This window comes from Dama dama, chromosome 22 (genome assembly GCF_033118175.1).
Source record: "Dama dama isolate Ldn47 chromosome 22, ASM3311817v1, whole genome shotgun sequence".
NCBI classification, from domain to species: domain Eukaryota; kingdom Metazoa; phylum Chordata; class Mammalia; order Artiodactyla; family Cervidae; genus Dama; species Dama dama.
In genome coordinates this window covers 40,655,005-40,670,456 of record NC_083702.1, presented here as the reverse complement: position 1 = coordinate 40,670,456, position 15,452 = coordinate 40,655,005, and the positions used below count along the sequence as shown (strand labels likewise).

Sequence of the window (15,452 nt, the reverse complement as noted above, 5' to 3'; positions counted from 1 at the left end):
CTCTGTCGTCCCCTTCTCCTCCTGCCCTCAATCTTTCTCAGCATTGCAGTCTTTTCTAATGACTCACTTCTTCCCACCAGGTGACAAAAATATTGGAGCTTCAGCTTCAGTATCAGCCCTTCCAATGAACATTCATGGTTGATTTCTTTTAGAATTGACTGGTTTGATCTCCTTGCAGTCCAAGGGGCTCTCAGGTGTCTTCTCCAACACCACAACTCGAAAGCATCAGTTCTTTGGCGCTCAGCCTTCTTTATGCTCCAACTCTCAAAACATCTGTACATTACTACTGGAAAAACCATAGCTTTGACTACATGGACTTTTGTCGGCAGAGTAATGTCTCTACTTTTGAATATGCTGTCTAGGTTGGTCATAACTTTTCTTCCAGGAGCAACTGTCTTTTAACTTCATGGCTGCAGTCATCATCTGCAGTGATTTCGGAGCCCAAGAAAATAAAGTCTGTCACTGTTTCCATTGTTTCTCCATCTATGTGCCATGAAGTAATGGGACCAGATGCCATGATATTCATTTTTTAATGTTAAGAGTTTTAAGCCAGTTTTCTCACTCTCCTCTTATACCTTCATCAAGAGGCTCTTTAGTTCCTCTTCGCTTTCTGCCATTAGGGTGGTGTCATCTGCATATCTGAGGTTATTGATATTTCTCCCAGAAACCTTGATCCAGCTTCTGATTCTTCCAGCCCAGCATTTCCCATGATGTACCCTGCATAGAAGTTAAAATAAGCAAGATGATAATATACAGGTTTGGTGTACTCCTTTCCCAATTTTTAACCATTCCATTGTTCCATGTGAATATGGTTGTAACTTGCTTTTTGACCTGCATACACGTTTCTCAGGAGGGAGGTAAGGTGGTATTCCCATCTCTTGAAGAATTTTCCAGTTTGTTGTGATACACACAGTCAAAGGCTTTAGCATAGTCAATAAAGCAGAAGCAGATGGTTTTCTGGAATTCTCTTGCTTTTTCTATTATTCAGTGGATGTTGGCAATTTGATCTCTGGTTCCTCTGTCTTTTCTAAATCTAGCTTGTATATCTGGAAGTTCTTGGTTCACATACTGATGATGCCTAGCTTGGAGGAATTTAAGCATTAGCTTGTTAGCATGAAATGAGTACAATTGTGCAGTAGTCTGAACATTCTTTGGCATTGCTCTTCTTTGGTATTGGAATGAAAACTGACCTTTTCCAGTCCTTTAGCCACTGCTGAGTTTTCTAAATTTGCTGGCAGCAACTCTTCTAAATTTGAGTGCAGCATTTTAACAGCATCATCTCTTAGGATTTCAAATAGCTCAGCTGGAATTTCATCACCTCCACTAGCTTTGTTCGTAGTAATGCTTCCTAAGGCCCACTTGACTTCACACTCCAGGATGTCTGGCTGTAGGTGAATGTTGGCAATTTGATCTCTGGTTCCTCTGTCTTTTCTAAATCCAGCTTGTACATCTGGAAGTTCTTGGTTCACATATTATTGATGCCTATAACTACATCATAGTAGTTATTTGGGTCATGAAGATCTTTTTTGTATAGTTCTTCTGTGTATTCTTGCCACCTCTTCTTAATATTTTCTGCTTCTGTTCAGTTCAGTTCAGTCGCTCAGTCATGTCCGACTCCTTGTGACCCCATGAATCACAGCACGGCAGGCCTCCCTGTCCATCACCAACTCCTGGAGCTTACTCAGACTCATGCCCATTGAGTCGGTGATGCCATCCAGCCATCTCATCCTCTGTCGTCCCCTTCTCCTCCTGCCCCCAATCCCTCCCAGCATCAGGATCTTCTCCAATGAGTCAACTCTTCACATGAGGTGGCCAAAGTACTGAAGTTTCAGCTTCAGCATTAGTCTTTCCAATGAACACCCAGGACTGATCTCCTTTAGGATAGACTGGTTGGATCTCCTTGCAGTCCAAGGAACTCTCAAGAGTCTTCTCCAACACCTGCTTCTGTTAGGTCCGTACAATTTCTGTCCTTTATTGTGCCCATCTTTGCATGAAATGTTCCCTTGGTGTCTCTAATTTTCTTGAAGAGATCTCTAGTCTTTCCCATTCTATTGTTTTCCTCTATTACTTTACACTATTCACTTAGGAAGGCTTTCTCATCTCTCCTTGCTATTCTTTAGAACTCTGCTTTCAAATGGGTATATAGTTCCTTTTCTCCTTTGCCTTTTGCTTCTCTTCTTTTCTCAGCTATTTGTAAGCCCTCCTCAGACAACCATTTTGCCTTTTTGCATTTCTTTTTCTTGGGGATGGTTTTGATCACTGTCTCTTGTACAATGTTACAAATCTTCTAAACTGTTTTTTTTAATCTATGTTTCTTAATTGATGCCCTATTGTGTACTAACCTATACTAGGCACTTTATACTTTCATTTAATACAATAACCTTTTGAAGTACAGTACAAATTTATTACTATTAACATTTTATAAGTTAAGAAATGAAATCTCAAGAGAGCTTAACTCACCCTAAATGCCAACTAGAAAGTGACAGAGTGGTCACACTCTAAAGCCCATGTATTTGGTACCATACTAACTGCATCTCTGATATTTACAGGTAATTTTTTTAATATAGTATTCTATATTTTTTATTTTAATTCAAAGATACATTGTAGTTGTTCTAAACTATAGAAACAGACTCTGCTAAAACATCTAATTCCAAAAAATTTTTAAAAATCTAATTCTTCTCTGCTACTTAAATTACATGTGGTTACTATTGGATACTGCCTTGTATAATTATATTCCTATAGCAGGATGATGACATGGCAACCCACTCCAGTATTCTTGCCTGGAGAATCCCTATGGACAGAAGAGCCTGGTGGGCTACAGTCCATGGATTGCAAAGAGTTCAACATGACAGAACAATTAAGCACAGCAGTAAAACTAGAAAAAAAATTACAGATAGAGATTTCTGCATTTGGCTTACTGTAGAACAAGTTATATGACAAAGGCTGACAAAATTTTAACATTCATATTTTCAAAGCAAGATTTACCATTTAACACAAATTGCCTTCTTTGAACCAGAGAGTCTTTTCAGGTTAAACCCAAACATAGCTATATGCCCTGTTGGAGGAACTTCAACAGCTCAAGGCTGAAACTGCCACACTGTGCTGGTTGTCAGTCCGTTGTTATCCTGCCTTGTAGGCTCTGGAAGTGAATATTCTGCTACTTTGTGCAGTTGATGCTGAATGCTATGTCCACTGAATTGGGGTCGCCCAGGGTCACCAATCAGTACTTGAGTTCTGTGGGCCTCAAAGCAGTTCTTCAGCCATTGAAGCAGACTGTCTGCAAGGTCTTCATCATAAAACATATCTCCAAGCACAACAAGGTCCCACTTATCTTGTTCCAAATCCAAAATGTTTTTGATTAAAATGGGAAAAGGATTCAGTTGGTTCAACTCACAATTTAGTTTAATAGCCATTCCTGCAACTTTAAAAAAAGGACATAGTGAATTGGTATATGCTATGTTATTTTAATTTCCTACTGATTAATTTAAATAATTTAGAGAATCTCCAATAGATTTTTCCCCTTTGTGTTGAAAGCTGTGTTTTTAGGTAAAGAAGCCTAAACTATATGCCAAAATAAGCTATTTCCTACAATGCTCAAATATATGAGTATTCTGAAAACAAAGCAAACAATACTACACACCTGGGAAAGGAGAGGTTTTAAGGGATATTTGCTCATCTCAACAAGACCACTTAGAACTAACACCAAAAAAGAATGTCCTTGTCAACCTAGAGGGGTGTAATGTAAAACTAGAAGTCAAGAGATACCTGGAGTAACAGGCAAGTATGGCCTTGGAGTGCAAAATGAAGCAGAGCAAAGGCTAACACAGTTTTGTCAAGAGAACACACTGGTCGTAACAGACATACTTTTCCAACAACATAAGAGACAACTCTACACATGGATATCACCAGATCATCACCATCATCACCAATACCAAAATCAGATTGATTATATTCTTTGCAGCTGAAGACTGAGAAGCTCTATACAGTCAGTAAAATCAAGACCTGGATCTGACTGTGGCTCAGATCATGAGCTCCTTATTGCAAAATTCAGGCTTAAATTGAAGAAAGTAGGGAAAACCACTGGGTCATTCAGGTATGACCTAAGTCAAATCCCTTATAAGTATATAGTGGAGGTGATGAATAGATTCAAGAGATTAGATCTGGTAGACAGAGTGCCTGAAGAACTACAGACAGAAGTTTGAAACACTGTACAGGAGGTATGACCAAAAGCAAAAGAAATGCAAGAAGGCAGAGTGGTTGTCTGAGAAGGTCTTACAAAAGGTTGAGGAAAGAAGAGAAGCAAAAGGCAAGGGAGAAAGGGACTGATAAACCCAACTGAATGCAGAGTTCCAGAGAATAGCCAAGAGAGATAGGAAGGGTCTTCTTAAATGAACAATGCAAAGAAATAGAGGAAAACAACAGAATAGAAAGACTAGAGATCTCAAGGAAACTAGGAGACATTAAGGAAACATTTCATGCAAGGATGGGCATGATAAAGGACAGCAATAATAAGGACCTAACAAAAGCAAAACAGATAAAGAAGAGGTGGCAAGAAACTAAAACTCCTAGAGGAGAACATAAGCAAAACACTCTCCGACATAAATCACAGCAAGATCCTCTATGACCCACCTCCCAAAATATTGGAAATAAAAGCAAAAATAAACAAATGGGGCCTAATGAAACTTAAAAGCTTTTGCACAACAAAGGGAACTATAAGCAAGGTGAAAAGACAGCCTTCAGAATGGGAGAAAATAATAGCAAACGAAGCAACAAAGGATTGATCTCAAAAATATACAAGCAACTCCTGCAGCTCAATTCCAGAAAAATAAATGACCCAGTCAAAAAATGGGCCAAAGAACTAAACAGACATTTCTCCAAAGAAGACATACAGATGGCTAACAAACACATGAAAAGATGCTCAACATCACTCATTATCAGAGAAATGCAAATCAAAACCACAATGAGGTACCATTACACACCAGTCAGGATGGCTGCTATCCAAAAGTCTACAAGCAATAAATGCTGGAGAGGGTGTGGAGAAAAGGGAACCCTCTTACACTGTTGGTGGGAATGCAAACTAGTACAGCCGCTATGGAGAACAGTGTAAAGATTCCTTAAAAAACTGGAAATAGAACTGCCATATGATCCAACAATCCCACTCCTGGGCATACACACTGAGGAAACCAGAACTGAAAGAGACACATGTACCCCAGTATTCATTGTAGCACTGTTTATAATTGCCAGGACATGGAAGCAACCTAGATGCCCATCAGCAGATGAATGGATAAGCAACCTGTGGTACATATACACAATGGAATATTACTCAGCCATTAAAAAGAATACATTTGAATCAGTTCTAATGAGATGGATGAAACTGGAGCCCATTATACAGAGTGAAGTAAGCCAGAAAGATAAAGACCAATAGAGTATAATAACACATATATATGGAATTTAGAAAGATGGTAACAATAACCCTATATGCAAGACAGAAAAAGAGACACAGATGTATGGGACAGACTTTTGGACTCTATGGGAGAAGGCGAGGGTGGGATGATCTGAGAGAACAGCATCAAAACATGTATATTATCAAGTGTGAAACAAATCTCCAGTCCAGGTTGGATGCATGAGACAGGTGCTCAGGACTGGTGCACTGGGAAGACCCAGAGGGATGGGATGGGGAGGGATGTGGGAGGGGGGGTTCAGGATGGGGAACACATGTAAATCCATGGCTGATTCATGTCAATGTATGACAAAAACCACTACAATATTGTAAAGTAATTAGCCTCCAACTAATAAAAATAAATGGAAAAAAAAAAGAAGAGGTGGCAAGAATACACCGAAGAACTATACAAAAAAGGTCCTAATGACTTGGATAATGACAATGGTGTGGTCACTCACCTAGAGTCAAACACCTTAGAGTGTGAAGTCAAGTGGGCCTTACAAAACATTTCACTATGAACAAAGCTAGTGGAGGTGACAGGATTCCAGCTGAGCTATTTCAAATCCTAAAAGATGATGCTGTTAAAGTGCTGCACTCAATGTGCCAGCAAATTTAGAAAACTCAGCAGTAGTCACAGGACTGGAAAAGGTCAGTTTTCATTCCAATCCCAAAGAAGGGCAATGCCAAAGAATGTTCAAAGTACTATACAATTGCACTCATTTCACCTGCTAATAAGATTATGTTCAAAATCTTCCAAGCTAGGCTTCAGCAGTCAGTGAATTGAGAACTTCTAGATGTACAAGCTGGGTTTAGAAAAGGCAGAGGAACCAGAGATCAAATTTCCAACATTTGTTCGGTCATAGAGAAAGCAAGGGAACTCCAGAAAAACATTTACTTCTGCTTTATTGGCTATGCTAAAGCCTTTGACTCTGTGGATCACAACAAACTGTGGAAAATTCTTAAAGAAATGGGACTACCAAATCATCTTCCCTGTTTCCTGAGAAACCTGTATGTGGGTCAAGAAGCAGTAGTTAAAACTGGACATGGAACAATGGACTGGTTCAAAATTGGGAAAGGAGTACACCAAAGCTATATATTATCACCTGGCTTATTTAACTTCTATGCAGGGTACATCTTGTGAAATGCTGAGCTGGATGAAGCACAAACTGGAATCAAGATTACTGGGGGAAATATCAATAACCTCAGATATGCAGATAATACCACTCTAATGGCAGAAAGTAAAGAAGAACTGAAGAGCATCCTGATAAGGATGAAAGAAAAAAGTTAAAAAAAAAAAAAAAAACTGGCTTAGAACTCAATATTCAAAAAACTGAGATCATAGCATCTGGTCCTATCACTTCATGTCAAACAGAGGGTGAAAAGTGGAAGCAGTGACAGGTTTTATTTTCCTGGACTCCAAGGTCACTGCTGATGGAGAGTGCAGCCATGAAATTTTTTAAAATGCTTACTCCTTGGAAGGAAAGGTATAACAAACCTAGACAGTGTATTAAAAAGCAAAGACATCACAAAGCCAACAAAGGTCCATATAGTCAAAGCTATGGTTTTTCCAGTAGTCATGTATGGATGTGAGAGTTGGACTTTAAAGAAGGCTGAGCACTGAAGAATCGATGCTTTTGAACTGTGGTGTTGGAGAAGACTCCTGAGAGTCCCTTGGACTGCAAGGAGATCAAACCAGTCAATCCTAAAGGAAATCAACCCTGAATATTCATTGGAAGGACTGATGCTGAAGCCCCAATATTTTGGCCACCTGATAGAAAGAGCCAACTCATTGGAAAAGACCCTGGTGCTGGGAAAGACTGAAGGCAAAAGGAAAAGGGGCGGCAGAGGATGAGATGGTTGGACGGCATAACCGACTCAATGGCCATAAATATGAGCAAACTCTGGGAGACAGTGAAGGACAGGGGAACCTGGCGGGCTGCAGTCCATGGGGTCACAAAGAGTTGGATATGACTTAACAACTAAATAACAACAACAATGAAGACTTTTGGTTTGTCACAGATGTACAAGAGACAGGAAAACAAGGCTTATGTTTGAGCAGGATGACAACTTGGAACTGAGAGTCCTATATATAATAAGGCTCCTCAAGGGCTAGATCCTCAATGAAAGGGAAGATTAGAGAAAATCAGGTAAAATTAACACTTACCTGTCTCAACTTGGGTTCAAATGGAATAAAATATCCCTCAAATGCCCAGGTCTATCTTCACTTGGGTTTTGGGTCAAATAAACACTACCTACATATTTCAGGAAATCCCTAGCCCAGAGATGACCAACAGTAACTGTTCCCAGGTTGGTATCACTTTGGGATATCTGCCAGACACAAATAGAAGTCCTCCTGTCAAAAATGCACCATCAAGTCAGGCCTTACAGGGTTCCCACAGACAATGTCCCACTGAGTTCACCATATTAGATTATGAAATACAACATGGAAATGGCTTATGGTGTTGGAGCAACTGTAGATATTTATCCTGGAGGGAAAAAAAATATGAGCTCAAAATATTTAAAAATATGACAGTCTTACTAGGGTCTATGTCATTGGCCAAGATCCTTAAGGCTCCACTCATCTTAGCAGCGATGGCTGTAGCGCCACATCCACTCCCAATGTCTAACACAGATTTTCCTCTGACAACATCAGGATTATCCAAAAGATACCTAAATTAGAAAAGGGAAAATATAGTCTAAGACAGATGGGAGGTCAGTAAGAGGTGTCCAATATTTTTTCTTTGGATTGATTGGACAAGGAAATAGTGAAACTTAGCAGAAGAGCAAAGGAAATTCCCTGGTGGTCCAGTGGCTAGGACTCCACATTTTCACTGCCGAGGGTCTGCCAAGGATCCCTGAGATCCTGTGATCCAAAAAAAGACTAAGGAACAATGGCAAGGCAAGGGTGTAGTGCCCCATCTAAAGGGACAGCTGTTACCCATCTTGAGGTAATTTCTGCCACAACAGAAGTTAGGTATTAGCAGAGATTTAAATCTGATGTTAGCAGAGATTCTTTTTTTGTTTTTTAGTGTTTTGGCTTGCACGATCTTAGTTCCCTGAATAGGGATTGAAGTTGGACCAGGCAGTGAAAGTGCTGAGTAACTCCCCAGAGATTCTTATTTTTCAATTCAAGTAAATTTTTACTTGCTTCAAGTTTTAAATGATAGCACCTGATTGTTTTAAAGTTTATAAGTAAAACAAGTTTACAAAAACATATCCATTTTTTAAAAACAGAAAACACATCTGTGGATCACCAATTTGTGACCTCTGATTCAGTCTCTTAAGGAATCTGATTGCCTTTATATTTGGAGTTGATACACAACAATTTGCATAGGTATCACTTGCAAAGATATCACTTATTTTGTTAAATGATACAAGTAAATATAGGAAAATTTGGCAACACAACAGCCAGAAAATTGGAATTTATACCACCTGGAAAGTTTTCCAGAACTCAGGATTTTCCAAAAAGCTCTATGTTTGCATTTATTTATTTTGCATTTAAAACTATATACAAACTAGACTTCCCTGGCAGTCCAGTGATTAAAACTCCATGCTTCCAATACAGGGGATGCAGGTTCAATCCCTGATCAGGGAACTAAGACCCCACACGCCACATAGCATGGCCAAAGAAATAAAAATAAAAAACTAAATAAAATCTGAGTTCTGCTAGACCATACCATTCCTGTGAAAGAGAATATACATTTCCTTTCACAGTTTTGTAACATCAAAGCATTAAAAAATTAAATCATTTACCAACCTAAGAGCAAAGACTAGATTAAAATGCTGAAAGTTCTTGCATTTGTTTCAGCGACTGTTTTAATAAAAAGCATTGTGTGTATATGTGAGAAAATGTCCTAAAGACCTTTGCAGTATGGGGAGTTGGAAGGGGGGACCTTAAAAATGCAGATTCAAGTCAATATCCCTCATTCTTTGGGAGCTTGGGAAAGGCAGTGGTGGAGGGAGCAACATTTACAGAATTAAACCCGGAGAAGGAGTGGGGAGCTTTATGTTCCACCAAGGATCTGCAAGGGCATCACAAACCATGAACCTGAGAACAGTGTGAGATTTCTGGATCATTACCAGTTACCTAGGGTCTTGACAGCTGACCTAGGATTTCTCTTGGGAAGAGAACTATATATGGGGAAAAACCTTGGTAAGCTTGGAATAGAAGGGAAAACCATGCAACAAAGCAACCCAAAACTGTTCCTAAACTCTAATAAAAGAATTTGGGTTTTTTTTGAGGAGCAGGGAGAAAGTGGAGTTGGAAGGGACAGAAAAGAGAGAGGTGGTGAGGAGCCCTAAATGTTCCCGCTTCACTTAAGGCCATACGTACCTAGACAGGGCTTGGCCCCCTGGCCAGTAGATTGCCCAGTAAGGATCCCTGAGGGGCCACAGGTCAGCTCTCTCCCACCAGAACTTGCATCTGGGGGTCAAAAGCCGCAACTGGATTTCAGGGGTGAGGCTGCCACTGCTGGTGACTTCAGTGTTCTCCTCCAGGAAAGCTTTCATCTCAGGGTCCAAAAGGTTTCCAGTTCCTCTCCAGGGGCAGTGGCCCCAGGGAAACAAGGGGAAGCCACCGCTTCTCACAGCCTTCCAGAAGACAACATAGCGGTTCATGGGAAATGATGCAAACACTCTCCAGCCTGGGCTCAAAGCCATCAGTCTGGTCCCAAAGCACAGGTATGCTGGTGTGCTCTTGATAAGAGCTGCTTCCCCTGGGGAAAGAGTCTGGTTGCCAAACTGATCTCAGCTGGAGTCACTGGACCTCTAAAAACATAATAATAATGAAAACTCTTGACACTTCCAAATCCTTTCACATAGTAAGAAAATATTAGTGTTACCTCTGTAGCATATGATGCACAAGTGCAAGTTCACTTTAGATGAAAGTTTTTGTGCATTAATTTAGGAAAACCAAATCTTCTAAAACAAACTTTTTCATTCTTTGTGAACAACAGAATCCTTTTAATAATTTAGAAAACCAAATAGACAAGCATTTGATTTTGATAGAATTCTCAGGAACATTCCTGTTACATAAAATAAGGTATACCCTTAACATTCTTTCATTCATTTAATAAATCATTTTCCTTTAAGCAGACACTGTGCTTGATAACCAGGAACAAAATAAACAAAAGTCCCCATCTTCAGGAAACTTAGATTCTAGCGATGGAATAGAGCAGATAATCAGGGCAAACACAGTTCTTGCCTTTATGGAGTCTAGTCAAGAGTTGTGCAGATTATCAAATTGTAACTGTGGTTAGAGATATATAAATTATACTGACTGGTCAATAAAGATAACCCTAGCATATGGGGACTTTCCTGGTGGTCCAGTGATTAAGAATCCACCTTTCAATGCAACAGAGTCAATCCCTGGTCTGGGACTAAGACCGCTTGTCAAAACTACTGAGTCCTCATGTTCCACAGTCAGTGCACCACAGCTAGAGAAGCCTGCCTGCTGCAACAAAGACACCGCCCAACCAAAAAAAAAAAAAAAGATAGCCCTAGCATAAAACATCAATGTAATTAAGATTGGTTTTTTTTCCTAAAACAAAACAACAAAAAAAAAAAAAAAAACTATGGATTTAATTGTGATAAAAGACTATCAAATCACTTTCTGTAGTACCTCTGATGAGTCATCTTCACCAAACCTGGACTTAATAGAAAGACATTCTGATTAAGAATAAGTAGGAATTTCATTTCTTTAGGTAGATATACTCCTAAGTATTTTATTCTTTTTGTTGCAATGGTGAATGGTATTGTTCCCTTAATTTCTCTCTCTGTTTTTTAACTGTTAGTGTACAGGAATGCAAGGGATTTCTGTGTGTTAATTTTATATCCTGCAACTTTACTATATTCATTGATTAGCTCTAGTAATTTTCTGGTAGAGTCTTTAGGGTTTTCTATGTAGAGGATCATGTCGTCTGCAAACAGTGAGAGTTTTACTTCTTCTTTTCCTACCTGGATTCCTTTTATTTCTTTTTCTGCTCTGATTGCTATGGCCAACACTTCCAACACTATGTTGAATAGTAGTGGTGATAGTGGGCACCCTTGTCTTGTTCCTGACTTTAAGGGAAATGCTTTCAGTTTTTCACCATTGAGGATAATGTTTGCTGTATAGAGAAAACTATAAAACACTGATGAAAGAAATCAAAGAGGACACAAATAGATGGAGAAATATACCGTGTTCATGGATTGGAAGAATCAATATTGTCAAAATGACTATACTACCCAAAGCAATCTATAGATTCAATGCAATCCCTATCAAGCTACAAACGGTATTTTTCACAGAACTAGAACAAATAATTTCACAATTTGTATGGAAATATAAAAAACCTCGAATAGCCAAAACAATCTTGAGAAAGAAGAATGGAACAGGAGGAATCAACCTGCCTGACTTCAGACTCTACTACAAAGCCACAGTCATCAAGACAGTATGCTACTGGCACAAAGACAGAAATATAGATCACTGGAACAGAATAGAAAGCCCAGAGATAAATCCACAAACCTATGGACACCTTATCTTCGACAAAGGAGGCAAGGATATACAATGGAAAAAAGACAACCTCTTTAACAAGTGGTGCTAGGAAAACTGGTCAACCACTTGTAAAAGAATGAAACTAGAACACTTTCTAACACCATACACAAAAATAAACTCAAAATGGATTAAAGATCTAAATGTAAGACCAGAAACTATAAAACTCCTAGAGGAGAACATAGGCAAAACACTCTCCGACACAAATCACAGCAAGATCCTCTATGACCCACCTCCCAGAATATTGGAAATAAAAGCAAAAATAAACAAATGGGGCCTAATGAAACTTAAAAGCTTTTGCACAACAAAGGAAACTATAAGCAAGGTGAAAAGACAGCCTTCAGAGTGGGAGAAAATAATAGCAAATGAAGCAACAGACAAAGGATTAATCTCAAAAATATACAAGCAACTCCTACAGCTCAATTCCAGAAAAATAAATGACCCAGTCAAAAAATGGGCCAAAGAACTAAACAGACATTTCTCCAAAGAAGACATACAGATGGCTAACAAACACATGAAAGGATGCTCAACATTACTCATTATCAGAGAAATGCAAATCAAAACCACAATGAGGTACCATTACACGCCAGTCAGGATGGCTGCTATCCAAAAGTCTACAAGCAATAAATGCTGGAGACGGTGTGGAGAAAAGGGAACCCGCTTACACTGTTGGTGGGAATGCAAACTAGTACAGCCACTATGGAGAACAGTGTAGAGATTCCTTAAAAAACTGGAAATAGAACTGCCATATGACCCAGCAACCCCACTGCTGGGCATGCACACCGAGGTAACCGGAACTGAAAGAGACATGTGTACCCCAATGTTCATCGCAGCACTGTTTATAATAGCTAGGAAATGGAAGCAACCTAGATGCCCATCAGCAGACGAATGGATAAGAAAGCTGTGGTACATATACACAACGGAATATTACTCAGCCATTAAAAAGAATACATTTGAATCAGTTCTAATGAGGTGGATGAAACTGGAACCCATTATACAGAGTGAAGTAAGCCAGAAAGATAAACAGCAATACAGTATACTAATGCATATATATGGAATTTAGAAAGATGGTAATGATAACCCTATATGCAAAGTAGAAAAAGAGACACAGATGTATAGAACAGACTTTTGGACTCTGGGAGAAGGTGAGGCGGGGGATGTTCTGAGAGAATAGCATTGAAACATGTATATTATCAAGTGTGAAACAGATTGCCAGCCAGGTTGGATGCATGAGACAAGTGCTCAGGGCTGGTGCACTGGGAAGACCCAGAGGGATAGGATGGGGAGGGAGGTGGGAGGGGGAATCGGGATGGGGAACACACATAAATCCATGGCTGAGTCATGTCAATGTATGGTAGAAACCACTACAATACTGTAAAGTAATTAGCCTCCAACTAATAAAAATAAATGAAAAAAAAAGAATAAGTAGGAAGGAGGAAGAGAAGTTTAAACACAAATTATACACTAAGTTGTTTGGACCTTTGGTCTGTTCTGCATAAATATTTTAAGTAGTCTTAAATTCACCCAAATATTTAGAGTTGTTCAGTTACTAAGTCATGTCCGACTCTTGCAACACCATGAACTGCAGCACTTCCAGGCTTCCCTGTCCTCCAGAGTTTGCTCAAACTCATGACCATTGAGTCAGTGATGCCATCCAACCGTCTCATCCTCTATCACCCGCTTCTCCTCCTGCCCTCAATCTTTCCCAGCATCAGGGTTTTTTCCAATGAGTCAGTTCTTCACATCAGGTGGCCAAAGTACTGAAACTTCAGCTTCAGCATGAGTCCTTCCAATGAATATTCAGGTCTGATTTCCTTCAGGATTGACTGGTTTGATTTCCTTGCTGTCCAAGGGTAGGGGCCCCAAACTCAAATGCCTACCTGGGGCCAGAACGGTGATAAATGAGTGATGCAGGCTGGTTGCTGATAACAGAGAGGCTGTGGCAAACTAGAAAGTGTTTCAAAACAGTCTAACGGAGCCAGCAAGCTGCTGCCTGTCCTGGGACATAGGGCCAGATCTTTCCATTTTTCAAGATAATCCACGGACTTCCCTGGCAGTCTAGTGGCTAAGACTCCCAATGAAGGGCACAAACCCTGCTCCTGGAACTAAGATACTATCTGCTGCAAGTCCCCACCCGAAAAAAAACAAACAAATTCCCACTTTTAAACGCGGGAAATTAATTGAAATATCAAGACAGGAGGGTCAAAATGCCTGTCAGGCCACTAGTCAGTGAACTCAGGATAGATTTTAAGTGGGTGTCAGCCCACATTTATGCCCTTGTAATCAATCACAGGCTCTCTTAACAGCCTGACCTCATTGGACTAATTGCGTAGGAATGATTGGGTCAGCCCTTGAGTCTAAGGTTTAAAAAGAAAGCAGAGCAAATAGGAGACGATTTTGGACATAGTGTCGTCCAAACCGATGCCACCCCCTCCCACGCCAAGCACCAATGAAGCATCTGTTATGAATATGTGATTAAGCGGTGGACACTGGGTATTTGGATTAATTAGTAAGAAGACAGGTTCAAAAGTACAAGCTCCAAAAGTGTTAGCACGTTATTTTCCTCCGAGGAGGACGGGAGTCAATCTTAAAGGGGCAGACACAGTCTTCCTTTTCTCCTTACCTGTCTGTGCTAACACCACCCTGGGGAGCAAAGCACAGGGCAAGTCGGTCACTTTGCCTTTGCGCCTCTTTTGGCGCTTTCTTTACAAGGGTACTCGGGATCCAGAGTTTCCAGAGGAGCCTGCTACCCACACCCCTGTCCCCGCCCCTGCCCCGACCTCCTGCTCCGCCCTCCTTCCCGGCAGCGCTCTCTCCTTTCACCCGGGCTTCTTAAAGGGACAGAAGTGTGAAACCAGAGGGTGCCCTGACCTCGCTTGGAAAATAAGGGAATGTCAAATACTGATTTCTAAAAAATACGCTCTGAAGCCATGGAGCATCTGCTTCGTGCCAATCACACTTCTAGGTACTGCACATATGGTGGTGAGCCAAATAGACACAGCATAAACCCTTAATGACACATTCAACTGGGATTAAATCATAATATGTCTTCCCTTTTATTATAATAATTTTCATACACATACAATCTTTTTTGTTTGTTTAATTGTAACTTGTCATTTCAATTAACGCTCACTGATTCTATTGTTAGTAATAATTCCTAATTGATGTTCAGGATCTAGGGACTTCCCTGGCAGTCCAGTGGTTAGTTAAGACTCTCATTATCCCAATGCAGGGGACATGATCCCTTGTCTGGAAACTAAGATCCCACATGCCACACAGTGTGGACCAAAAAAAAAAAAAATCCAGATCGATTTGCCTAAGGATTGTAGTTTTTAACCAGCTAATGCATTCTATCCCAGAGACAGTTTTCAAATTGATCTTTCCATTCCACTTGCCTTTCCCTTAGTTCTGCCTTAAGATTGCTTGCCTGAATTCCTGCAATTGGTCTCTCTGCAATTCTGCTTTCCTCTATCCCATTCACTA

At 40.1% G+C, this 15,452-nt stretch overlaps 1 protein-coding gene across 1 annotated transcript; it reads right to left on the bottom strand.

Annotated features, from left to right (window-relative positions):
* Positions 1–2,382: 2,382 nt before the first annotated feature.
* On the bottom strand, positions 2,383–14,730 carry ETFBKMT (electron transfer flavoprotein subunit beta lysine methyltransferase). Its single transcript, XM_061125232.1, has 4 exons — positions 14,593–14,730; positions 9,774–10,207; positions 7,980–8,110; positions 2,383–3,421 (listed from the first exon to the last, which is right to left on the bottom strand). Exons 2-4 carry the CDS (start codon positions 10,097–10,099, stop codon positions 3,078–3,080), a joined length of 801 nt encoding a protein of 266 aa, XP_060981215.1. The 5' UTR covers positions 10,100–10,207; positions 14,593–14,730; the 3' UTR covers positions 2,383–3,077.
* Positions 14,731–15,452: the final 722 nt, after the last annotated feature.